The sequence below is a fragment of the Ictidomys tridecemlineatus genome, chromosome 1 (assembly GCF_052094955.1).
Source record: "Ictidomys tridecemlineatus isolate mIctTri1 chromosome 1, mIctTri1.hap1, whole genome shotgun sequence".
Taxonomy (NCBI): Eukaryota; Metazoa; Chordata; class Mammalia; order Rodentia; family Sciuridae; genus Ictidomys; species Ictidomys tridecemlineatus.
Window position 1 is genome coordinate 225,354,964 of NC_135477.1, and position 27,133 is coordinate 225,382,096.

General features: G+C 34.9%; 1 protein-coding gene across 3 annotated transcripts in view; it reads right to left on the minus strand.

Annotated features, from left to right (window-relative positions):
- Parp8 (poly(ADP-ribose) polymerase family member 8) overlaps window positions 1-27,133 on the minus strand; it is a 164,242-nt gene that overhangs the window by 30,926 nt on the left and 106,183 nt on the right. For 2 of the 3 annotated variants that reach the window (XM_021722519.3, XM_005319650.5), the window contains exons 9-15: window positions 19,718-19,778; window positions 19,203-19,293; window positions 10,453-10,519; window positions 5,461-5,586; window positions 4,388-4,952; window positions 2,582-2,632; window positions 2,381-2,476 (exon numbers count right to left, since the gene is read on the minus strand). In XM_021722519.3, coding sequence (XP_021578194.3) covers window positions 2,381-2,476; window positions 2,582-2,632; window positions 4,388-4,952; window positions 5,461-5,586; window positions 10,453-10,519; window positions 19,203-19,293; window positions 19,718-19,778 — 1,057 coding nt within the window. The remainder of the gene's footprint in view (window positions 1-2,380; window positions 2,477-2,581; window positions 2,633-4,387; window positions 4,953-5,460; window positions 5,587-10,452; window positions 10,520-19,202; window positions 19,294-19,717; window positions 19,779-27,133) is intronic. The other variant, XM_040271765.2, reaches the window with a different exon arrangement.

Sequence of the window (27,133 nt, forward strand, 5' to 3'; positions counted from 1 at the left end):
TCAGTGGTAGAGGCTTGCCTAACATGTGTGAAGCACTGGGTTCAATCCTCAGTACCACATAAAAAAAAATAATAATAATTAATTAATTAAAGGTATTGTGTCCACCTACAACTAAAAATATTTTTTTTAAAGAAGAAGACAAATACTAGGGGAAGGGGAATAGGAAGGGCAGCAGAATAAAATAGACATTAGTATTGCTATATGTAAAAAACAGACAAATACTAAAAACAACTCTACTCATATAAATATGCTACCATATATTTAAAAGAATTAATACACATCTGACATATCTCAACCAGAAAAGAGACAAAAATATTACAAAAAAAAAGTAAATAATGTAACTGCAAAGGACCCCAAACAGTCAAAACAATCCTATTAGAGGAGATCAAAAAGAATTCATACTTCTGGATTTCAATATTACTACAAAGCTACATTAATCAAGACAGAGTAGTACAGTCTTAGATATAAAACCCAGTGAAAAATATAATCAAGAGTCCAGAAATAAACCAGTACATCTAAGTTCAAACATTTTCAACAGGGTGCCAAGATCATTCAGTACAGAAGCAGTCTCTTCAACAAATAGGAAAAGGAACATTTGGTTATCTACCTGCAAGAATGAATCTGAACCCGAGCCTCACACCACATACTGAAAATTAACTCAAAAAGGATCAGTGACTTATACATAAAAACCTTAGAATAAAATATTAACTGTAAATCCTGTAACTTTGAGCTGTGCAATGGTTCCTTAGACATACTATTAGAAACCCATATAACTAAAGAAAAACTGTGATACATTAGACACTCTCAAAATATAAAAATCTGTGTCAAAAGACACTACCAAGAAAATGAAAGGATAGCCCATGGAACATGAGAAAATATTTTCAAATCATATACATGATAAAGATCTAACAATAAAAATTTAGAATTCAGAATATATAAAGAACTCAGCACTTACCAATAAAAATAAAAATAATCCAATATAAAAATGGGAAAAACAATTTGAATACACATTTCTCTATAAAGTCATACAAATGGTCACTAAGCACAAAAAAAAATCATTAGTTCTTAGAGAAGTGCTTGTCAAAACTACAATGAACTACTGCTTTACACCACTAAGATGACTATGATTTTTAAAAAGAGAATAACCAGAAGTGGAGAAACTGAAATGTCGTACATTGCTATTGGGAATATAAAATGATACAGCTTATCCATTCCACAAAAAGTTAAACAAGCCCAGGGTGGTAGTGCATATCTGTAATTCCAGCTACTAGGCGCACTGAGGAAGGAGGATCACAGGTTCAAGACCAGCCTGGGCAAGTTAGGAAGACCCTGTCTCAAAATAAAAATGGCTGTGGATACAGCCTACCGCCAGAGTGCTTGCCTACCATGTGCAAACCTGAGTTTGAGCTAAAGTACCCCACCACACACACACATTAATTACAATTTAACATGTCTCAGCAATTCCATCAACTAATGAATGAATAATCAAATATGGTATATCCATAATGGAATATTCTGCCATAAAAAAGAGTGAAGTATACTGAGGCATGCTACAAGAATGAAAAGTGAAATCATGATACTAAGTGAAAGAAGCCCAAGATGAAAGGTCACATATTGTATGACTACATTTATACCAAATATCGAGAAGTAACAAAAAGTAGATTAGTAGTTGCCATGGAATGAGGGGAGAGAATGTCAGCTAATAGTTATGGTAAAGAAATGTCCAGAAATTGGTATTGATTGTTGCACAACATCATGATTAAAACCACTTAATTGTATACTTCAGTGATTTAAATGTTATATGAAGTTTATCAGAAAAAACTGGAAAAAAATTTTTAAACTGAACAATTCTCCCCCAAAATGCACATATGTACAGTGATCATTACTACCGTGTTCCCTTGATAATGTCCCAAATGTGTCAAGTTGGCAATTTTTGGAAATCTTTCTTTTGATTCTCCTACTGCTACTGTGTACCTCTCCTAACCAACATAGGGCATACAGTCTCCTCCTTAAAGTAAGCATCTTAAATTGTAGAATTTTTAATAATTATTATCTAAGTATCCTTGTTATTTGACCTTATAAACAGTATTTATTAAGTCTACAATATCCAACACTCAACATCAGGATAGATATAAGTACAAATGGATAGACAGATAAAAGACACATAAGAAACATTTTCCCAATACCAGACTACTTGCTCTTTCATAGACTCCCTTCAGAAATAATACTAATCATTTTTGTAAATTATATCATTCAGTATGTTAACTAATTTGCTCAAGAGAATATTTAACATAAGGTACATTACTTATTTATTTTTACATTTCAACATTTTTCATTTATATTCTAAACCAATACTGATACTCTACCAGCAAGAACTTACCCTAAGCATGGGGCCATTTTGAAACACATGTGGCTCATCACAAACCACACAGTACTCATTCAATACGGGGATCCGTTGTTCAGCAAACTCAATTGTCTGAATAAAACAACAGAAAGAAATAATTTAGCCGTGTTCATAAATGTTTTGAAAGCCCAGTAAGGACTAAAATATTTCCACAACAGATAGAGTCTTGACTCATACCTGCACTAGGAAGCCACGGTCTCGTATTGGAATGCATTTTGCACCATTTGGCTATAAAAAACAAAGTAAAAGAACCAAGTAATTTTTTTAATTGGGAAAATGCATGAATTATAGCCTTTTACCTTTTAGCTTTCTTTTAATACAGAAGTGATCTTTAGAAGATCACATGAAATACTGTCATTGATTATGCAATCAAGATTTTATAAATTCTTTGTTCTATTATAATATCCTTCTGCCATTACTACTGCAATCTTTACCTAAACTAAATAGTAGCATTAATTCTGATCTTCTACTAAAAATGACTGGGATGTTTGCATGATCAAAAATCCATTGCTGAGCCAGGATTGTGGCTCAGTGGTAGAGCACTTGCCTAGCATATGTGAGGCACTGGTTTGATCCTTGGCACCACATTAAGACAAACAAACAAACACACAAAATAAAGGTATTAGGGCCATCTACAACTAAAAAAAAATATTAAAAAAAAAAACATTGCCTCAGGGGCTGGGGATATACCTCAGTTGGTAGAGTGCTTGCCTTACATGTACAAGGCCATGGGTTTAATCCCCAGCACCACACACGCACCAAAAAAAATCGTCTCTATTACTTTTCAGCAAAAGCTCACAGCTCCTAATTAGAACATTTCAATCTTATTTTATAATCAGATACAATTATTCCTCTAAGGAAATATTAAACAGCTATTGAATGTGGCACATCACTAAACTATATACACAGCCATATAGAAGAACATTTATACATTTCTTTCACAGAATATCTGAAATTATCTTTCTTGGAAAAACTGCCATGGGAAATATTTAGCTATGTAATTATTCAACATCGCTTTCTCCAGGTTGTCAACATTTATCTTTGAATATAAATGGGCTTTTAGGATGTTCACAGAAAAATATCAACATACACAAATTTATAACTTTACAGCATAATTTATAGTTTGATTTTAGATCTAAGTCTACAGAAGAGTAACTTTCTGAAAATAGTATCTTATTTTTATGAACTCCCTTTATGGCTAGATGTATTCATATTATTGGTCATAGCTAAACATGCATCTCCCAACATATGTGTGAACATTATCTAGAAAAAGCAAACAAAAGTTTTTAACCGACTGTTTTGAGAATGTGAATAATAAAGTCTAATTTTTTATCTGAAATGAGCTTTAATGGTCATAATTTATGAGGTAAATTTTGTTTAAAGCACCACCTAAAGAAATTAAGTTATTACTGTAGTCATCTCCTGGCTCCAGGACCACCAGAAGAGTTTTAGTATAATGTGAACATTAAGATCATCTTCAAGAGAGGCTCTGGGATATATACTTGTCCATGTTGCTTCTCACTATCAGTGGCATCCTTCATGTGCAAAAGTTCCCATCTTAACTGAAAGAAGATTATTCTTAATCTAGTCATAAGACAAATATGGTGTTCCACGTGGAAAAAGGCAGAGATCAAACAAACAAACTTAATAAAACACTCAAATTATAGGCTTTCTTAAAAGGAAAGGTTTCAGAAATTCAACTGACTTCCTTCCACTTTCAGTAGCATTCATTAGTATGGCATGAATTTGAAATGGACCTCAAATCAATAACTACATTGCTTTTTTTTTTTTTTTTTTCAGAATTAAAACTAACTTTTCAGGTACCAGCTGTAAATGTCTGGTGCAAGAACAACATCCAAATAGAAAAGAAAATAACAGATTTTTAAAATAAAATCCATCTTCCCTCCACCAGATGTTATGGAGGAAAAATTCCACTGCCCCTTACATAACAGTTAAGAACTAAAGATGAAAATATTTACGCACAGCAGGCTGGGAAGATGAAGATGAAGATGGTGTTAAGATACCAATAAGCCCTGAGGTAAGAGAGAGCCTCCTGCCCTCTGCATTAGGTTCCTTGAAAAGCTCAGTTTTGGATGACTTGGGGACGCTGGAGTAAGACTTGCTGAGCAATTTGTGGTTTTTCAGTCCATACAGCTCTTCCATTCGGAGATTGCTGGAGTAAGACCTACTTAACAGTTTGTGGGGCTTCAAGTTGGTGTTGTGCTCACATCGTGGGTCTCCAGAACAAGAGCGAGTCAATAATTTATGGGACTTTAGAGTGAGGCAGTCCTCTTGCTTCACAGCTGCAGTGCAGGGACGGTTCAAGAGTTTGTGCGATTTAATCGTTGTCATTGCCTGCTCAGCCCTGGGGTCGCTGGACAGGGAGCGACCAAAGGTCCTGTGGGACTTTGCAGCACACACGTCCTCAGCCTTGACTGTGCTGGAACAAGTCCTCCGCAGTAGCTTGTGTGTTTTGGAGATTCCATCTTGCTCAGATTTCAGTTTGGATTTGCTTTTGCCACAACCAGGGGGAGGATAACTTGGCGACCTTTGAAATGAAACAACAATTAATACACGGAAACTCGTGGGTTCAAGGGACCATGGAGAGAGAAATCTTGCCATGCTCCAACTGCAGCCCATTGTTGTGCATAGTTACCACCTCATTTAAGTATAGCCTACCCATTTAAAGATCACATAAAGATACCTGTGGGTGATCACAGGAAATAAATCACATTTTTTTTGAAAAGCTAAAGAAGATCCTACAATTTTTCTCCTTCCTACCTACTCCAAAGTCCAATAGGGAAGATTTGGATAAGGAGTTATGTGATTAGGAAACAAAAAATCAATATGAAATAATCAACATGAAATAAAACTCTAAACACATATGTGAATATCTAAGCATTCTATGAAACAGGTGTAACGTAGACATTTCTTTGAACTCATAAAGAAAATAAACAGATGCCAAGATCATAAAAAGAATGTTTTAAACTGAATAACAACTGACTATCACAAGCTCATTATCTAACAAGGCAACAACAAAGATGCCTATTACCAACCTGCGCAAGGTAGAAAATAAATGCAGGGGAGATTTCACTTTCTTCTCTGATAGCTTTTTATTGTGTAGGCAACTGGACTTTTCTTTGCTCTGTTTCCATTGCTGTGTAACAAATGTCTGCATGATTCTGTCAATTAAAAGATAATTCTGTTATCACAATTCTGAGATACTTTAAATTCATATTCTATAGTTATTGAGAAGATGATGATCAAAGGAAAAGCATTCAGTAATCAATAGGTGCTAATTAGAATCATATAAGATTTCTCATATATATGAAAGAATTATATAGCAAATTACCAGGATGATACTGTGACTATACCATAATAATTGACAATAATTACTCATTATTAAAACAATTAAATTATATTATTGCTATGATTTAACAATCCAAATGACTGATTGGCTGATGGAAGAATAAATAAAAAATGGGAACAGTCTTCAGGATCAACAACTTTAGCTTAAGTGGAAAAAAAATCTGATTAAGTAAAGCCAATTTCTTTTACTTAATTTCCTTCTTTAATTTTCTTCAAGGAAATGAAAACACACATGGAATTATTCTGGGTCCTCAAGTAGTATAAGTGGTGAGAAAAAGTAAAACTGCAAGGAATGATAACTTAATGACAAATTCGCAGAAAATTTGCCTTTAGAGTTCAAGAAAAAGGGGAAATTTTATTCTAGACTTCAAGTTTTTTCCACCCAAAATTTCAGCAGGACTTAAGTGTAATAGCATCATTAGGATCATTTCTCCCTGTAAAGAACAAAAACTCTCCAACGACAATAGCCTTTGTACCAAGCAGATGTAGATTGTTTTCCTCCTATAAAATAATCCCTGTCCTTATGCACCATTCTGTAAGAATGCCAGGAAGTGCTTCCTAACAAAACTAAACAGGATAAAATGGCTAAAATTTTCTTATTTTCATGTTACTTTAGCATGATGATGGGCGACTCTAAGACCTAAAATCAGAATTTTTTTTTTTAATTTGATGCACACCGGGAATTCAAATTCCTAGTTTTTCTGGGATGCAATAGAAATGGACTGTTTGTTAGAAGTCACTTAACGACAGTGGTAACAAGAAGTATATCTATAAACCCACTTGGCATAATGACCACCTTCTCACAGAGAGAACCACTAAAAGATCTAAGTATCCACAACTGAGTCTGGGTTTACTAATGTGCTGGCACAAGAATTTCTACAGTCGCCAGGTGCTGATGATAAAAGAGAAAAACCATTTCAAGGTAAAGCATACATTTGAATAAGGTGACAAGCAATGTTACTGAAGCCAGAATTAGACAGGCAGTCAGTGTAGATAGGTAAATTGAGTCAGGACGATCTAGGAGGACAATTTTGAGTGAGTCTAGGAAGTTGGAGACTGTCCCCTGAGAGATTTTATCAAGAACCTGCCCCTGCTCCAAACTGTTGACAAGGTAACCTGTCCCAAGAACTTCCCTTCCCTACAGGGAACCATAAGGTTGTTAATGTGTCCTTGTCTACTCCATCCTGCCCTTCCCCCTTCAGCCCACCTGTTTCCCACCTTTTGACCTTCCCACCATGCAGTTCCTGGTCCTAGTCATATACACAGGAAGAAGAAAGATAAGCAGGAGGAGAAGCAGGAGAACAAAGGAAGCCTAGGACATATAAAAAGGGCAGAACACCTCGCTTCTGGGGATACCATGTTACCAGCTGTGCCCCCTTCTCCCTCATGGGAGAAGTCTGTGTTACCCCTTTTTAAATAAACCCTGCTTCATATGCTTGCCTCAGCGTGCTTCTGTAATGTTCAAACTTCAACATGTGGGGAAGCAGAACTCGTCATCGGTAAACAGCAGTAACATTATGACCTGCTTTGGGAACATAGGTCCCAGGAAAAAAGTAAGTACACTTGGGCAACATCATGCTGAAGTCAAAAAACCTGTGTTTAAGAGCAGTCAGTACTATCCTCATGAGAGATGAATTTCAACAAAGCAATATCCATCATATTGAATTAACAACATGAATTTAAATGTTGAGTGTGTGGCTTTGATTGGCATTTAAGTTGAAAACCCAGTTAAGGAAACTTAAACTTGTGTCAGACTAAACATGATTTATAATATCAAATTTCAACCTAAAATCAATCTTTAAAAAATAAAGCAAATTTATCAAATAATTATTTGAATGGGAACATTAATAAAACCTAGTACCTATTCTACCTGGTTGTTAAAAGTTGTATTATGGGGGCTGGGGATGTGGCTCAAGCGGCATGCACGGGGCACTGTGTTCACTCCTCAGCACCACATAAAAATAAAATAAAGATGTGTGTTCACTGAAAAATAAATATTAAAAAATTCTCTCTCTTCCCCTCTCTCTCTCTCTCTCTCTCTCTCTCTCTCTTTAAAAAAAAAAAAAGTTGTATTATATCCACAACTTCTTTTTCTGAGCCCATCTGATGTACTCAGAAGTCATGAAGGGGAGAGAGTCATTTATTCCTGGACCTTTGGGCTTTTATAATTCTTTCTTTGGTCACCTTCATTTTACTTTTAACAAAAAGTAAAGTTCTTTTGTATTAGAAAAGCACATTAGAGAAAAGCAGGTAAAATAGAATAGCATAAAAACAAGGGAGGGAATTTGAGGAGAAAAATCACAGAAAGAGAAAAAAACTGTGCCAAAGTGTGTGGCACCTCCTCATGTGGGGCAGGTTCCATGAACACTCCAAGACATGTGGAACATGGACTCAATAGCAGAAAACAAAATCCAACTGATCCAACAAAACCAATGGGACTGGAAAATCATACCTAATCCTAGAATAGAAAACTGAGAATGTCTCCTGTAAGTCCTTATAAGAGAATACTGCATAATATAATGTGCTGAACATACATTGTAAATTGACTTTAGTTTCAGAGATGCAGACTTCTAAACATTAAGGATTTGCTATCTAATTCTATACTTGTACATATTTAAACTCAGCAATGGGGATTTACAGGAGTTTCCTCCAGCCCCCTTTAAATGTGGTCTATACAGACAAAGGAAAACTATTCTGTCTTTTAAAAAATATAATAACATCATGTCAATTACAACATCATGCATAAAACTGGAGATCATTATATGAAGTGAAATAAGGCAGGCATAGAAAGACAAGTAGACTAAAACTGTTGATCTCAGAAATTTTGAGAGCAGATGGTGGTTAGCAGAGGCTAGGAGAGTTGGAAAGTGGGGATGGGTAGGGTTGGTCAACAGCTCTAAGTTAGAATTAAGTAAGAATAAGAAGTTCTAGTGTGCAACTGTGAAACAGGGTAACTACAAACAACATTTGTGTACTATATATTTCAAAAAGTCTACAAGAGGGGCTGGAGTGATGGCTCAGTGGTAGAATGCTTGCCTAGCATGTGTGAGGCCCTGGGACCAATCCTCAGCACTGTATATAAATAAACAAATAAGTAAGTCCATTGACAACTAAAAATATATATTAAAAAATACTACATGAAAAAATTTTGAATGTTTTGCCATTAAGACATAACTGTTTCATATTATATAATATGTACATATATCAAAACATCACATACTCTATTAATATGTATAGTTTTCATGTTTACAAATGTTAATAAAGGTAATTAAAAATCATTCTAGAAAAATGCAAATGCATTGTGAAGTATTTAGATTTAACCATCATAATGTGTACATTTACTTCATGTTGTAAATAAATAGTGTTACCTGTCAACTTTTTAAAAATTGAAAGTTAATAAATACAATAAAAATGCCCTCAGTTCAACACGGGTATTTCACGTCCTCTTAAGAAAGGCTGGCTCATCAAGACTGTCTGAGGAAGAAGCCACATTTTCCCCTGTGGAAGTTCAACAAAGGGGAGCACAAGGACAGCATCATTATTACCTTCAGGGGAAACCATAGCAAGCAAAAGCATAAACTGACAGGTCCATAGGCCTCTGCCTCAGCTCATACCAATAATCACTCCACTTTAGGAAAACCAGTTCTTGTGTCTGTTAATTTACCACTATGGTTCTGCTCAAAGACATAACTCTTTCTGTTCTTGCTTTGGGCTGTATCACAGTTGGGGTTTTATTTGTTGTTGTTTTATTTAAGAGTTTTAATTTTAAAATTAGACATAAAAATCAGAAAACAAAACCGAATTAGTGTTAAACGATGAAAAAATTATCATTAAGCCTCAATGAGATTTTATGAGATCAAACACAAGAGCTTCATTCATCTTTTCCTGGTGCTCAAATCCTACTCCCATTTATTTCTATTTCAGATCTGTGTCAAAATCCTATTGACTATATAAACGGAAGGGTATGTGTACTAATAAGAACATATTCAAGAATGTCTATGCAAATTAACTACATACATCTTATACTATTGAATAACCAAATTAATTTATAAAATATAAACTGTCACTGTACTAGTCAAGATTCAACTGGGAAATAAAGAGCTTAGTTTCAAAAGGAATGTTTCACAGCTGAAGATAAGGGAAAAGATTGGGAAAGGATTAGTACAGTATCCAGGGCCAGAGACTGTTTTTCTATTACTCCTCCAAGTCCCAAGAAGATGGCAGTGAAAACAACCAACAGACCTGGTAAGGGACAGTCATGCAAATGCTGCATCCTGGAGCCAAACAGGAAGCTGCTGTTGAAAACCTAGTCAGCTCAAGGTGACTGTCTGGGGAAGAAACCAGGGCAGTAAACATTCCCACCTCAGGCTCCTTGCTCCCTTTGTTGGTGCAGTTAAATACACCACCAGACTCTGTGTCTACATGGGCCAGCCTTTCTGGTTATAAACTGCAAGATACTGGAAGGAACATAGTGGATCTGGGCTGGCAAACAGATAGGCCTGGACTGACTGAGAGCTGTGCTAACAAAACTATGGAAGCAACACTTAGCATCAGGATGATTTCCTCTCCTAAAGTACTCATTTCAAATAGATATTACTGAGTAAAATGCTGAAAATGAACAACATGAGAAATCTCTTGAATAGAAATTCCTTTTTATTATTATTCTTTTGCAGACTTACTTTTTTAGCTGATGTCCCAATCCAAATCGCTCTTTTGTGGAAATCTGAAAAACATCAACAGTGGGCACTAGAAAGAAAAAAAAAAAAATGACAGTCAAGTTCTGAATTAAAACTCAATCATTAGCCAGGATATGCAAGCATATACATGAAGGTAAAAATAGTATGCATGCAGTTCTATATATTGCTATTTACATTATGTATATGTGTGCATACATATGTATATGTATATGCATATGAGATCATTTTGGACCATTATTAATATAAATGTACATGGATGTATATCATGTGCAACTATGGAAAATAATCTCTAAAATAATAGCTTAAGTAGAAACATAGAACAGTTAGTGTACAAATTCATAATTCATTGTTTGCATAGACATACAATGTTCTTTTAGAAAAAAACAATGAGAGGAGGCCAAAGTATGAGACTTATTTTTTATTTTATAGCATCTCATATGACTCATATTTTTACCATATTTCTTTATAAATAGCTATTTCTTGAAATTAGCAACTCTACTCAAAAAAAGTTTTCTCAATGATTATTATTCACTGGTTCTGAGTATTTATCAGTAACAATAGATGAAAGAATAAAAGAGTGTTCGTGTATCCTACCCTGGGAAAGCCTGCAATGCAGTAGTGGGAGGAGACAGACAAAAAATGCATAAGAAAACAGACACAACTGGAGATCTGCATAGAGACAGGAATGGACAAATAGCATTTTAGGAGATGGAGGCAGAGGACTATGGATAGAGATCTTTGGGATCTCTTAATCAAAGGGCAAAAGAAGTAGAAAAACGGCTCAAGAACTTACTGCAGAGACAAGAGCCATGGTGGTTTGGATCAGTGGAGAGGATGAACACTTTGGATTCATACTTTCTAAGGCAGATTTCACTGGGTTAGATTTTAGATGTGGGAAACAGAGGAGTCAATGGCAAAAGCAAAGATTCTGAGCAGGATGAAATTTACAAATTCCTGGTATATGAAAAACTGCAGGTGGAACAAATTTCAAGAGGTGATAAATTTGGTTATTTGATCTTAAACATTTTAAGTTTGAGATGCTTTTTACACTAAAGTGGAAACAAAGGCAACTGGACAGTAAAGGCCAGCATTTAGGCACTCCGGTGAATGAAATACACTAAAAAACAAAAACCAAACTCAAAATAGCCAGAGTATAAAGGTATTTAAAAAGACATGATGCTAGAGGAGAAGCTACTCATTGAATTTAGATGGAGATAAGTCTGAGGAGCAACCTCTGCATCCAGGAGCATGCAGAGGCCCAGCAAAAAAAAAAAAAAAAGCTGCAGAGAAAGGGACATTAGAATAGAAAACTCCAGAGTGCTGCTGCTCTGAACACAAATTCACAAAAGCTTGTCAAGGACTGGGTGAGCAACCATTAACAAATACTACTCAATTACAACAAAGACTTACAACTGGTGATGGGGCCATTTAGCAATACTGAAGTCTCTGGATACAATGACACAAGCAGCATTTGTAAAATGGTGGTAACAAAAAATGTCATCTGATTGGAGTTGAGGGAAGAAAAAAGACACGGAAATGAAGTTACCTAACAGAGACAACTATGATGAAACTATAATAGCCAAGAGAAACAGCAGTAGGGTACCAACTGAAGAAGGATTTCAGTGCAAGTGGGTTCTGTTTTAAGGTGAAAGAAATTTATTTGACAGTAGGATTCTTCTAGGTGAAAAAAGATATGAGTAGCACAGGAAACAAAATGAGAATTGCTGGAATGGTGCAAGGGGTGGAAGCAGTACACAAACAAAAGGATGACATGAAATGGGTGCTCTAACAGTGCCAATCACTGTAAGGGTTGGGACAGGGATTAAAAAAAAAAAAAAATTCACACCGAAATCAAAATGGCATCTGCAAAATGCCTCGCTCCCTCTGTTGGCCAGTACTCTTCAATGCAAACACAGCATTAATCAGAGAAAATGTTGTCTCACTATTACTAAGCAATAGTTTTTTCTTTCCTAAGAATAGTCTAAATCTTATATAAGGAGTGGTGAATAAAGTAGACATCATTCCAAACCACTGCTCCAAATGCAGGGTTATTGAAATTCAAAACTCTAATCCAATTGAAAATTCACAAAATATGACCACATTGTACTCTCCCTATAAATTTTAAGAAGACACAATCTTTTCACAAAAGAAGAAGTGACTGAGAAAAGAAGGAAGGAAAACTAACTTGAAAAAGTTAGGAAACTCCAAAACATGCTAGAAGCACTCAAACTGTCACTGAAAATTGTTTGAGATAGAAAAGGGATAATAACAGACGCAAGTATTTTATGCAGAATACATTAATTATTCCAACAAATTAGTAAATAGACAATAAAATTTAATCATAATATGCATGAAAGACTAGAAAATAAGTATCACTATTTGGTCAAAATGATAAAATTTTCTGGGACATACATTACTCAGTTAGTAAGAATAAAATATTATGCCAGGTGTGGTGGCGCATGCCTATAATCCCAGCAGCTCGGGAGGCTGAGGCAGGAGGATGAGGGTTCAAAGCCAACCTCAGCAAAATCGAGGCACTAAGCACCTCAGTGAGACCTTGACTCTAAATAAAATACAAAATAGGGCTGGGGATATGGCTCAGTGATTGAGTGCCTGAGTTCAATCCCTGGTACCCTTCCCCCTAAAATTTGAAGCTCAAGTGATAAAATGCATATTGCTAGTAAAATTAATGCAATTAACTATAATTAACTACATCAGAGAAAGACACAGAATGAAAAAGAAAAATGGACACTATCTTTGTGTATACTTAAAAAGATAATTTTAACAATCTTTTTTAAAATTAAGAGTTACCTAAAAACCAGTAATGATAACTGGGAAATACACTGGACTAAAAAAGTCTGGAGGAAAACAAGTACTAGGGAACAAACTGAAAATGAATGACCTAAGCAGTCCCTTCCTAAACATACAGGACAGTTAAACATACAGTTACACATACAGTTAAAGTTAAAGCAGGCTTATTCTTTAGACCTGAAACTGGACTTACACATCAGCAATTCTGAAATATACACATATACATTTATAGATATATATTGTATCACAAAAATCATAACAAATCATATCTTTGCTTAAAGTATATTTCCCTATATATAATAAAAAAATCATTTATTTCAAAGTGGAAAAAGACATGCATTTCTCCAATTCTCTTTCTTCGTCTTTCACATATATTGTCTTATTAGCCCTAACCATGTACTATAGTTCAAATCAATGCTATTCATACACACATTTCCAAAATGCAGGAATAAGTGATTTTCAAAAACAACTGTTAAGGTCAATCTGGATCTTGGATTAGTCACACATGTTTTACAAGTTTATTTTACTATAAATGCTAATACCTTCAAAGGCACATTGCAAAACAGTCCTTTTTATTTGCTTACAATAATCAAAATTATAAACTATGATAAAACCTAACTATTTCTTCTGGAGTAATAAATTATATGTTCCTTTTCAGTAACATTATCTATAAATGTACTCCTATATTACGCATTACTGACCATTTTTAATCATGCCTTTTCCCTCAAATTATCAACAAGTAAAAAAAATAACCTTTTAAGGTATTTACTAGCGAGATGGATGTAAGTAAATACTGCGAACAAGCTCCAATTTAACTAGTGCATTAAAAAAAAAAAAAGTGGAGAAAACCACCAAAAAGACCGGAAATTTGGAATAATTCCATTCCATGCATGAAACTGACAACAAATTTCACTACAAAGAGAGCAGATGGAACCAATCTTCAAGGACATTAAATGGCTGGTCCTAAACTCCCTACTCCATAGAAGAGGAAGTTAATGGCAAACGACCACCAACATATCTCAAAATTAAGAGGGCAAATGAACCACGACACAGAACATGCTCCAGGGAGTTTCCTTGGGGGATGGCTGTCTAGGGAGCAAACAGCGGGCCTGACAGGGCTTCCTTCAACAGATATTGACCCCTGTCCTGTCAATTGATCCAATGTCTTAAAACTGCTCTCAGAAGAAACCAATATCAAGAGCTTTGTAATGTTGTGAACAACCAATAAAAAAAATTTAAAAAAAAAAGAAAAAAAAAAAGAAACCAATAAAGGGACATGAGGAACTCAAGGAGAACAAAGAGGGAAAGTTCAGCAAGAGTACAAACTAAGGTAAAGTCCCAGCTTCAACTATCCTGTGCATAACAATGAAGCACAAATTACACATCAAAGTTTGTCTAGCTTCCAGGCCAAGTAGACAGGCCACTGTACTCCCACTGGGGTTCACACCAAAAAAGTGGGAAGAAGAAAGAGAACTACCAAGCCCATATCTCTCCTTCCAAGGATGAGTGATTACAGATATTTTACAGAAAAAAAATGAGCCGTTAGCAGCAAGATATACAGGGCTGGAGGATAGGTGCACAGGGCTATAAAAAGGTGTCTTAGGGAGCCAGGGCACAGGTGTTCCCTGTCCACCCCCACTAGCTGTCAGATCTCAGAACTACTGAATCTAATGTAGACTAAGAGTAGAATTCTTTCAATTTCCTCCTTTTTTTAAAATTTTTACTGTATTTCTATATATATGACAGTAGAGAACATTTTGACTATTATATATACATGGAGTATAACTTATTCTAATTAGGATCCCATTCTTGTGATTGTACATGAAGGGGAGTTTCACTGGTTGTGTATTCATATATGAATACAAGAAAGTTCAATTTCTTCTTGTCAACAGAAAAAATGCCATACACAAAACACATTAATTTCTGAAAAAAGTGTACTTGAACTGGAAAACAAATTACCATTCTATATGAATAATATGATAAATTTTAGACAATTATTGATTAATATTCAAAATATTCAAAATGATTAAATAAATAAAATGAAAGCAATTAATGATAAAAAGGGCATAATGTAGAATGAGCAGAAACTGACCAAATTAAAAACAATGTGAACATTAAATTCAAGACTGAATCATGTGGCTGGGGTCATGGCTCAGTGGTGGAACGCTTGCCTAGCATGTATGAGGCCCTGGGTTCGATCTTCAGCCTCGAATATAAATACATCAAATAAGTGTTCATCTACAATTTAAAAAAATAGTTTAAAAGAAGAAAATAAAAACATTTAAAAAATACTGAATCATGTAAATAAATTACTTGGTGAAGTAAAAAATAGACTTCAAGAAAACTTATGAAGTACTCAGACAAAAAGGATGAAGAAATGAAAGAAATGATAAACAACATGGAAGTCCAAGATATTAGAACCAATCTACATTGTAAGGAGTATCTGCCATGGACATACTGGGACATGCTGGGACTCAGTAAGTTGGTGGCCATAAGAAACAGCAGCCATTGAACTGCTTGCAATTGATAAAGAGGTGTAAGGGGCACTAGCCATAGACGTGCTCAGCAATGACTGGTTACAATCAGTAGGGAGCACAGCTCCATGGACATGAACAAAGAAAATCACCTCACTGGACATAACCAATGGACACTGACTTTCACTAGGTGTAACCAATCACCACCATACAACACGAACTTGGAATTGCATTTAAATTGTTTGTCCTGCCACATTGAAGAGTTTTCTCCAAGGACATCAGTGAGACTAGCTGCCTTGATATCTGTTCCTAGATTGACTCCACTATTCCCTGACTTCCAGCCATTGGCTGGAGAGAAACACCAGAGAAGGACAATGTCTGTTCTTTGGCTAAGAAAAGTCACACGGCATCAGAGGTTTTGGGGGGCTCGTGTTTGCCCTAGAATTGTTTATCTGTTTATTGTGTTAATTGGTGTGCATTGAATGCTGGTTGGGGTGGTCCCACACATCCAACACTTTTTGCATTAATTGTGTGATCAAATATAAGTTTGCATTTAAAGACAATCCACTTCTGAGTAATTATTAATAGTACTACTTGCAACATACATATTTTAGGACTAGCAAGTAAAGAAGGAACAATAAATAATTACAAAAAAAGTTTTTTGAAATGAATTAAGACATATGCATGCCATGCAAAAATAAATATGTATGAGATAAAAGAAAATAGTCCAAATACACATGAAAACATGAACAAACCATAGATGTTTCTAAAGCATTTTTCCCCTTTTTGGGAGGAACCACAAATTATACTTGGTAAAGTTCGTCTCACAAAACAAAAATGTGAGGCATGAAAAAACAAACTCTCAGGTTTCCTTAATTTACAAATTGCTCAATATATAAGTAAATCAGGATATAAAAAAAAAGGATGGATATTTTATGATACTAAAAAAGTAGTGTTAAATAATCAAAACAATTAAATATGAATTCAAGTGATTGCTAAAATGCTTGTAAAACTATGGAAGTGATATGGTGAAGTAGAACCTCTAAAATTCAAGATTATGTAAATAAAATAAATGGTAAGGTTACATAAAAGTGACATTTTCATCATACATGTACACAGATCCAGTCAATCTCTGCTCATACAATTGCATGAGTAGAGATTGACTGGATTTCATTTATAATTCTAAATGGAAGATAAAAAGTTGAGACAACTTTTTTCTTAATAGCAATTCTTTTGAAAATTATTTTATTTATTTATTTTTATGCAGTGCTAAGGATTGAACCCGGTGTTTCACACATGCTAGACAATTGCTCTGCCACTGAACTACAGTGCTAGACCCCAACATGAAAGATTTTAACCACCATGAAAGTAAAATGAGCACATCATAAATCACTAAAGTACCACATGGCAGAAAATATGTAGAAACATCCAAAATCCAAATACCATCCAGGCAGAGTGGCATATGCCTGCAATCCCAGCAACTCAGGAGGCCGAGGCAGGAAGACTGAGTTCAAAGTCAGCCTCAGCAACTTAGCAAGGCCTTATGCAACTCAGAAAGACCCTGTTTCTAAATAAAATATAAAGGGCTTGAGAATGTGGTTCAATGGTTAAGCACCCATGGGATCAATCCCCAGTATAAAAAAAAAAAAAAAAGGAAAAGAAAAAACAACCTTATGCGTATTCAGGCTGAAATATTGTGTGGACACTACAACTCAGGTGTTTATAGAATATTAAATGACTTGGGAACATGACATAACATTAAGGTGCATGCCTGTTAACAAGAATAAGCGATACATGCACAGAGGGAAAAAAAACACCAATTATTTATATTTTTCTTAGTATGGAGGGATTTTGAGAAATCTTTTTTTCATTACTGCATTTTAATATATTTGAACGAAGAATAAAATACTAGCATTTATTTTTTCACATCTAGCATTAAACCACATCAGTTACTATATGTCAATTTATATTGAGTCATTTAGATAGAATGCATCATACAGAAACAGAACAGATACCAACTTTCAAAACAAAGGTTTTCCTGTCTTTCATAAATTTAAAAAGAATAAGTACTTTTCTTTTGTAAAAAACGAAGAGTGGGGCAAACATGGTTGTGTGTGCCTGCAATCCCTAAGACCGGGAGACTGAGGCAGGAGGAATTCAAGTTTCAGGCCAGATGTAGCAAACTGGCAAGGCCCTGAACAACTAATCCACACCCTATCTCAAAATAAAAACTATAAAGTGCAGGAAGATGTAGCTCAGTGGTAGAGTGCTCCTGGGAAAGGTCCCCAGTTCTAATCAGAGAAAGAAGAAAGAAGAAGGAGGTGGGGAACATTACAAAAAGTAGATATATGTTCATTGATGTGCCTTAAAAAAAAAAAAAAAACTGCAGGTACCATATTAGCATATATGTGGCAGGTTAAAGACAGCCACAACTTCAAGAGGTGCCATGTACACTTCCCTTCGATTTTTGGTGGCCTCTTTGGACTGCTTTGATGAACAAAATACAATGGGAGATTCAATGTGCTTTTCCCCAGGAGCTTCCACATCTCCTATGTTGAAAAACTTGCTTTTGGATTTCAGTCACTGTGGTAGCACAAGGCCACACCACATGAAGCAATCACATATATGACAAGCACTCTAGTCAATAATACCAGCTCAGAGCCAGGATGACACTTTTGGACCAACCACTAGTCATTTTGACATCCAGCATCTTCTGCCTCCCAGCAAGAAGGCCCTTAATTGCCACCAGCCCCAGCCCCACCCACCACCCTACTACAAAGTCACGGAAGCCTCCAGACAAGACCTGCCCAGGTGGGCCCATGCAACAGCCAGAGACATTATATACTGAAGCCAAGTTTTGGAGTGGTCTGTTTTGCGGCAGTAGATAAATGGACTAATGTCGGTGGATACAATTACGTGTTGTGTGCACATGTACACACACACACATTAGTAGACTAGAAGACATGTTTCCCAGTGCGCTAGGGTACCTTGCTGTAAACAGCTATCTGTTAAAATATACTAACATCATCCACTGAGGATTCCAAAAACAAAAGTACTATTATAATTCCCTCTTCAAAAAGGAATACCTTATTAGAAAGGGTATATTCACTGGTAATCAAAGGTGGAATAAAGATTAAAATTAAATCTCAAATCAGGAAGAGAATTAAATCTAAGATTAACCTAGAATATAACTACTCAGTTTCTACTACATTTAACATACTCTCTTAGATTTTATTGTGTTTGTTGCACAGCAATGTCAATTACTAAAAAATCTGCACAACTAAATGTTACATATTTCTGTTTTCACAAGTCATATTGGCAATGAGCAATCTTAAGCTACTAATTTAAATAACATTACCAAGGTATTTAACCAAATGAATCACCAAATGAATACTCATTTCACTTAAAACAATGTGACATTCAAAGTAATAGAGAAATGAAACTAACCTGGGCCATTTAAATACTGTGTAAGTGAACAGTGTAGTCGGACAATTATAGGCTCTGTTCGAATGACTTCCCAAGCCACAGCAATCTCCTCCTGCAAAAATATACTCAAAGGATGAATCAGTCATCTATTAAGAGTTCAAAATGGGAAAAAAAGTAAAAGCTTTAAAAACTTGTATTTTAAAATTGCCTAAATCATGAATGTTTACAAATTATCTCAAGACCCATTCATGGGAAAAGAAGGTCAAAGTAAAGTTTTGCTGTAAAACATGAAAAGTAAAAGTGAAAACTTATCATGAAATATTATAATAAAAACCATGAGATTCAGAATATATTAAAAGAATCATTGCCAAAGAAAAAAAACTTATAAAATCGGCTTCTTTAATCAGTCATAGCAGTCCTTCACAAATCACTGTAGCAAAGTCATTATGTAATTAATTGTATTATAGACAAAAATTAAAATTCTCCCCTAGAGTAAAAATAAATGTACCAGACATACTGTAAAAATTGATACTTACATCGAGAAAGCTAACATCGATATGCAGATCAATATCTACATCATCAATGGCTCCATATTCCCTGAAAGCAAAGATTAACATTAATTTTTTTAATTCCTTAAAAGACTGTGTGCTAAGTTATTTTAATTAAAAATTCAAACACTAATTGTGATCCCTGATTTCCACTGATAACTCAGAACTGGCCATGGACATGAATTAACTAACTCCATCTAGTTGAGCTGTCATGTTCTGTGACCTACTTATTCCACAGAGACATCTTTCCATTTTTGTGTACATGCATACGCATACATAAATTCAAGGGTGGCTTGCTTCATACTTTCAAACATTCCCTGTTCCCAAATTTGTCAATCTTCCCAGGTTTTATTACACACTGAAAATTAATAGTTGATTCTAAAGGCAAGAAAGGAGTTTCTAACACAAGGAAGAAACAAAAGGAAGACATGTGCGGGACAGTGGTGGTTCAAAAACAAATCCAGATTCTTCTGCTGTTTAAATGTCACTGTGTTTGGATAGGCAGCTCTAAGAGTCTGACACATCAGAATTGGAACAAGTAAGAAGGCATTATGAAGACCAACTTTATACTGCTCAGGTAGTGCCACAAAACAGCATATTTTTGTAAGTTAATGAAAGAAAAATAACATTTTTAAGATTCTACACACACACACATACACACACACACACACACACACACAATACAATGTTTTCGTTACTCATAAAATTCTACAATTACAAATAGTATAGATAGCAAGAGTTAAGACTACAGAAATCACCAAAAAGAGTTAATGGCCAATATTTATTTATCAGAAATTGTTCTAAGGATTTAATATATATGTGATTATTTAACATTCACAAAACATTACTGGTGGGCTGGGGTTGTAGCTCAGTGGTAGAGCACTTGCCTGGAATGTGTGAGGCCCTAGGCTCTTTCTTCAGCACCACATAAAAATAAATAAAATAAAGGTATTGTGTCCATCTACAACTAAAAATATATTTTAAAAGATTACTGGTACCATTGTTACCTCCAGTTTATATGTGCATAAACTAACTTATTCACCACTGCTTGGTAGAGCAGGGACTTGAACACGTGTATTCTAGGTATTTATGCAACCAGTAAATTGAATCAATATCTGAGAAACTAACCCTTTGATTAGAAAACAGGTTAATCATTGACAGATAATTTCATATAAGGTCCTCATTATAGCCTTGTGAAATGGATAATACACTCATTTTGCATGAAAAGAAAACTGAGGCCAGGGAAGTAAGAAAAAAAACTTGTCAAATGTAACATGAGTCACTGGGGAAGTCAAATCCATCCACATCCAACTTCAAAACTGTGTAAAGGGCTAGTAAATAAATAAGATAAAGATTCATCAACAACTAAAATTTTTTAAAAATTAGGGGAAAAAAACTATGTACAGAAAAGTATCTGGCACATGAAATACTAAAAAAATGTTGTGTATTATATAAGCAAGTAATACAAGAACAATACATACTGTTATTTTTGTATGGTTCAGAGTAGGAAATTTTAATGATTTTAACAGTTTAATATAGTATGATAAATAAAGGAATCAGGGATATCATTTCATTTTCAGTTATCTGTGACAAAAAAAGGGGGCAGTATATGAGAATGTAACAACTTGAAACTGGCTTTCTGCATTTTAGACTTCAAAATTATATTAAAACATTACATAAAGAAAAAAAGTAAAATTGTTTACATAGGTGTTTAATTTAAAAAAAAACACCATAGCAACAAAACATCTGTGCTTTACATAAAGGATAAGGTAATTGCAAATTTAATTTTGTTACAATTATACAGAAGTATAAGAGCAGGACCAAGTAAATGAACCACAGAAAGGGTAAATATTTTAGGCTTTCAGGCTATATTTATAGTCTCCATGGCATAGTCCTCTTCACTTTTGTTTCTCTTCCTCTCTCTTTTTGTAGCACTTTAAAAAAACAAAACCTACCTGGAGTGCTGGCGCAAGCCTGTAATCCCACCGGCTCAGGAGGCTGAGGAAGAGTATTGCGAGTTCCAAAACAGCCTGAGCAAAAGCAAGGCTCTAAGCAACTCAGTGAGACCCTGTCTCTAAATAAAATCCAAAATAAGGCTGGGGATGTGGCTCAGTGGTCAAGTGCCCCAATACCATTAAAAAAAGCAAAACCCATTCATAGATTAAAACAGGCCTCACAGTCCCGAGGTGTTAATATAATAACCCTGAATAAAAGCAAACAGACTGTAAATATAACAGATCAATATCCATTGTTAATCATGTAAAAAGAACAATGATAAGGAAAAATAGCAATGTTCAAGAGAAGTTTCACAGGGATACAACTACAGGACTACAACTACACGAATTAATCCTAAGAAAACAGCAGTAAACAAGACCATCAACCTCTGCAGCAGCAGAAATTGGAAACAATTCAACTGAATATTCAAGAATAATAGTTAACATTTAGCTTGTTGAGGAAACTTTTAAAAATATCCATTGCTAAAAGGAAGTTGATACAAAAATTATTACCTCCAATGTATTTGCCCTTCTTGATCTATGTTGCAGGATCATTTCTAAAAAGCGATGGATGCCACTGTGCATTACACTAGCCAGGTTTTCACAGTGACCATTTCTGACATCCTCATGATCAGGTTTCCTTTCTCTCATCTTTGCCAGTTTCATTGGGTAAATAACTTTTATATGAATTTATTTACATTGGCAAGACTTTGGTTATGTTTAGAGACACAAAAGAAGGAATCAGAGATAACAAAAAACAGGAAGAATTTTATCCACAATGAATTCTCCTTACACTTTTCCAGATCATGTTAACAGAATTCACCATAAAGGTATGGCCAGAATCTGACTGACCTTATTTTAAAACTTTTAACTGTATTTTAAAGTATTTTGTGTATGGTTTCTTTTTTTTCTTTTTTTTTTTTTTAGTTTTGGTTTAAAGTTTTTTTCCCAATATCTGAAAGTATCTAATGTTTTGAAATTCTAGGGCCAGCTTCTACAATTTATCGAGACCTTGTCTCAAAATAAAAAATGAAAAGGACTGGGAATGAACAGGTTCTGTGATGAAACAATCCTGGGTACAATCCCCAGTATCATAAATATACACACACACACAGGGAAGGGGTACAATGGATATAAGTCAAAAGTGTTCTTCACCACAGCAGAATGTGAATACGGAATTTAAGGTAGAAGTCCTGAAGGTTTGCAATTAGCTGGACCCTGCAGATATAGACCTGTAAATAGGCATTTCTTAAATTTTATGCCATGCTTCAAAGAATTCACAAAAGATGCTACATAACTGCAAATCCATTTCAGTTGTGATGCCCTTTCTGTATAATGCGAGTAATTTCATGTTTCCCACTGTGAGATTATGAAGTGTGATTATGGTTTGTCCAGACTCAGGGACCCAGTGATCAGGATCACTTCTATAACTGAATACCTTTCAGTACCCCCAGGATCTCATGAATAGCAAATGCAGAGAATGAAGGTAGAAGCTTTATATATTAATCCAACTTGAATTTGGGCTATGTTCTAATTGCACTTTCAGGATTATAATAGCTCAAAATAATTTCATGCACTGCCTGTATACACCATGAAAAGATCATGTCAAATTAAATGACTTTTTTCCCTTAAAATGAGGAAAGCAACACAGAAATGATCCGAGGCAATTATTTCACTATGAAACAGAGGATCTGGAAAAAACTTACATAAATGACCTCTACTGATACTTAGCAAGACTTTCAATTCAGGGTGAGCTAATTCTAACGTCTACACATCTTGAAATCTAGACATTTGATTCAGGATATTTACATGATATTTACAGGATATTAAGAACATGTACATAAGGAAAATGGATGGAACTAGAGACCATTATGTTAAGCAAAATAAGTCAAATTCAGAGAAGGTCAGGGTCCATATGTCTTCTCTCATATATGGAAGCTAGAGAGGAAAAGAAAGGTGGAGAGACAGGGATCTCATGAAAATCACAGGGAGATCAAGTAGAGGAAGGCACCAGGAGATGGGAGGTGGAAGCGAGTAGGAAAGTGTTGGGAGTGATAATTGTTCAAATTATATTGTTATATTGTGAGCATACATAACAGCAGATCCTATAATGCACCAATTAAAAAAATGTAGAAAGACAAAAAAATGAATATAGAAAGGAAAAAACTACATTAAGTAATTTTATTAATAAAAATGTACTTTTGAAGACAGAATTCTTAGCATTTCAATCTCTAATTTTTAATGGAACTAAACAAGAAATATCCTCATTAATGAGATTCACATATGCACTCATATTAAATATTAAACCATCTGGTCTTCCTTTGGCCTTTTTCTATAATTCTTCTGATTTTTCATTATACTACTGTGGCATTTTATAACAGTACTTGATCAAAATCAGCTGAGGTTATGCTGCTATTCTATTTTTCGTTATGAACTTTCAAGAAAATTATATGTACATGCAGACACACACACGAAATTCTACCATAGACATTTAAAAAAATTTTGTAATTGTAGATGGACACAATATCTTTATTTTATTTATCTTTGTGTGGTGCTGAGGATCGAACCTAGGGCCTCACACGTGCTAGGTAAGCACTCTACAACTGAGCTAAAGCCCCAGCCCCCATAGACTCTTAAGAAATAAGCTTCTTTCTATTTAGTTATTTCTACTTTCAGTAATTGGGCAGTGATATTTTGAGAAGATATTTTGTGAAGAACCGTACAGCTTCCTATGATATCTGAAACTCAACAGCTTGCATGTCTATCTCTGCATGCCTACTCAATGTGTGTTTTTGCCCAGTGTGGGAAAGATGTTTGTGAATGGGCCAAGAATTATGCAAACTCAGTAGTCCGGAAGAGATCTTGGCAAGATTAGGATATTTGCAAGACTACATCCAAGGTAGCTATAAATTACTCTAAAAGACAACAGGGCTAAGGAGAACTTAGAAATTAAATGCAAACAAGAAGGGAATCTGATCTTCATAAAATAAAACAATAGTGTCTAAATGTACTGAATAAATAACTGCCACACTCTGCAGTCAGCTTAAACATCCTTGGTGAGATGAGTGTCCAGGATCTGGGCATCTGAAGCTCCACCTTGATTATGCTCTCATGTCTTTGGAAAATACTCTTCCACTGGTTTCTTTTCTCTGTGCTCCTCCTATCATCGCTTTCCCAATTTTTGGTGACAGACTTATTTTTTTTTTTCCCCACCACACTCAGAGGCAGAAGGTGGAGAAGCAATATGCTAGAAAAAGTATTACTAACATCTGATCCAAGATCTTGTTTTGATAAATGACATCCTCCAATGTAGACTAAGTTATGCTGTGGTAACAAACATCTTCAAAAATCTCAGAGGCATAACACACAAAAAATTTGCATCTCCTACTACATTGGGATGAGGGTTGTGGGGTGATTCTATAAAATCTATTATGGGTCACATTTCTGTACCTTCTTTTACCCAGTTTTTAAGAGAGTTTTTCCTCCATCTTGACAATCTGTATTTCCATTTCTCACAAAGAACTCAGATGTGGTTAGTTGCCTTTCTCATTAAATGTCACATAAAAAAAATGACACCAAACAGCCTATTGTGCATATTGAGGTACTTCTGTTCTTCAGACTCCATTAAGTTCTTATAAGCCTCAATTAAGTGAAAGAACAGTTAATTAGAACGGTCTGTTTCAACAGACTTAAGAACTTTGCAAGGAAGATGATTCTAAGACCTTATGCTTAACTGCCATTTTCCCCATGAGTCCAAGTCTCAGCATTTGAAGGTACAGGATGTTTATTTATTTTAAATAAATAAAAACAAGTCTTGCTACAATTCACCTTTATACCACAAGACCTTTGGGAAAGCATTTATTCTGGAGTCATCCTCTGAAGCTAGAGAAAATCTAGAGCAGGCTAGAGTATGTTTTGTATTCTTTAAGATTTAAATTGGATCAAAGAATATTATAAGCAAAATAGGCAAGGGAAAAGAACAAAACCATTTATGACTTTGGGTACTTCATTTGACTGAAATTTCAAGAGTTAACAATAAAATACAAACACAGTTCATCATAAGTACTTAATAAATATTTCGTGAAGAAATAGCTTCTTATGTACATAACAATTTAACTGAAGCCTATAAAGTACTGAAATGTGTTTTAGAAAAGCCTTTAACTATAAAAAGCAGTCAATAAGTACTAAGATTATCCTATTTTATGTTGTTGTGTTTTGTCTCTTAAATATATTTCATAGCCTTTTGCTTCAGTGGATACATTATTGTGTTTAAAATTAAAGTTTTAAACTTTAAAGCAAAAAAATTTGATTGCTATAAAAAATATCTATTGTTTTGGGCTATTTATAAATAGTCCTTACTGCCTTCTTCATACCTTTATATCATAACATTGACTGACTATCCATAAACTAATATCCATATTAACAAATACATTTATTTTATAACATTGACTAAATATCCATATTAACTAATTTGGAACCAGAACAGAAAACAACCGTGAAATAATTTGCTAATATTGGGGCTGGGGATGTGGCTCAAGCGGTAGCGCGCTTGCCTGGCATGCGTGCGGCGCTGGGTTCCATCCTCAGCACCACATACAAATAAGAGATGTTGTGTCCGCCAAAAACTAAAAAATAAATATTAAAAAATTCTCTCTCAACAAAAAAAAATTGCTAATATTGTAAGTCTACAAAGATTTGCTTTTCTAAATATAATGCCTTTATAATCACTCAATTGCAGTGCCTCCCCAAGTGAGAGAGTGACTGAGCACAGTCCCAGGTTGCTGAGGCTGCAGGGGGTGATGGAGTTTTTCTGTAGTTAAGATAAACTTGGCAATTATAAATTATAGCTGTGTCCTAAGTCCCCATTAAAAATATTTGTTTACTCTCTCAAAATATGAATATGTCCACAGAAGGAGTTATAACCAGATAATGTAACTGTCCTTTTTCAGAGATGGTACCACTGACAACAGTCAAGAATCCACCATAAATTGTGTATTTCATGTATGACCCATGCTATGGTATGCACGATATTAGAAGAATGATTTTAAAAAACAAAGCAAAACAAAATGAAACAAGAAAATAGTACTGCTTCAACATTCACAGAATTCAATCTAGGGAAAGAGAAGACAACTAATCATAAAAACACATGAGAAGCAGAATAAATAAGACAAATGCCAAATAAATATATGGGGAATCCAGAGGGCAAAATAGCTAATCTGCATTAAACATTTAAAGGTGGCTCAGAGAATGGACCTGCAGATGGGGGTTTAAACAGAGGCAGTAACAGGGTTTGAAGGGAAGTATCCCTTGAGGACAGAACTGAACTGCAAATGCCTGAAGTTGTGGGGAAGTAAAGGGCCTCTGGGTGATTTGGGTGGATAGGAGGGAACTGAGGTCAGACTGCCAGGAG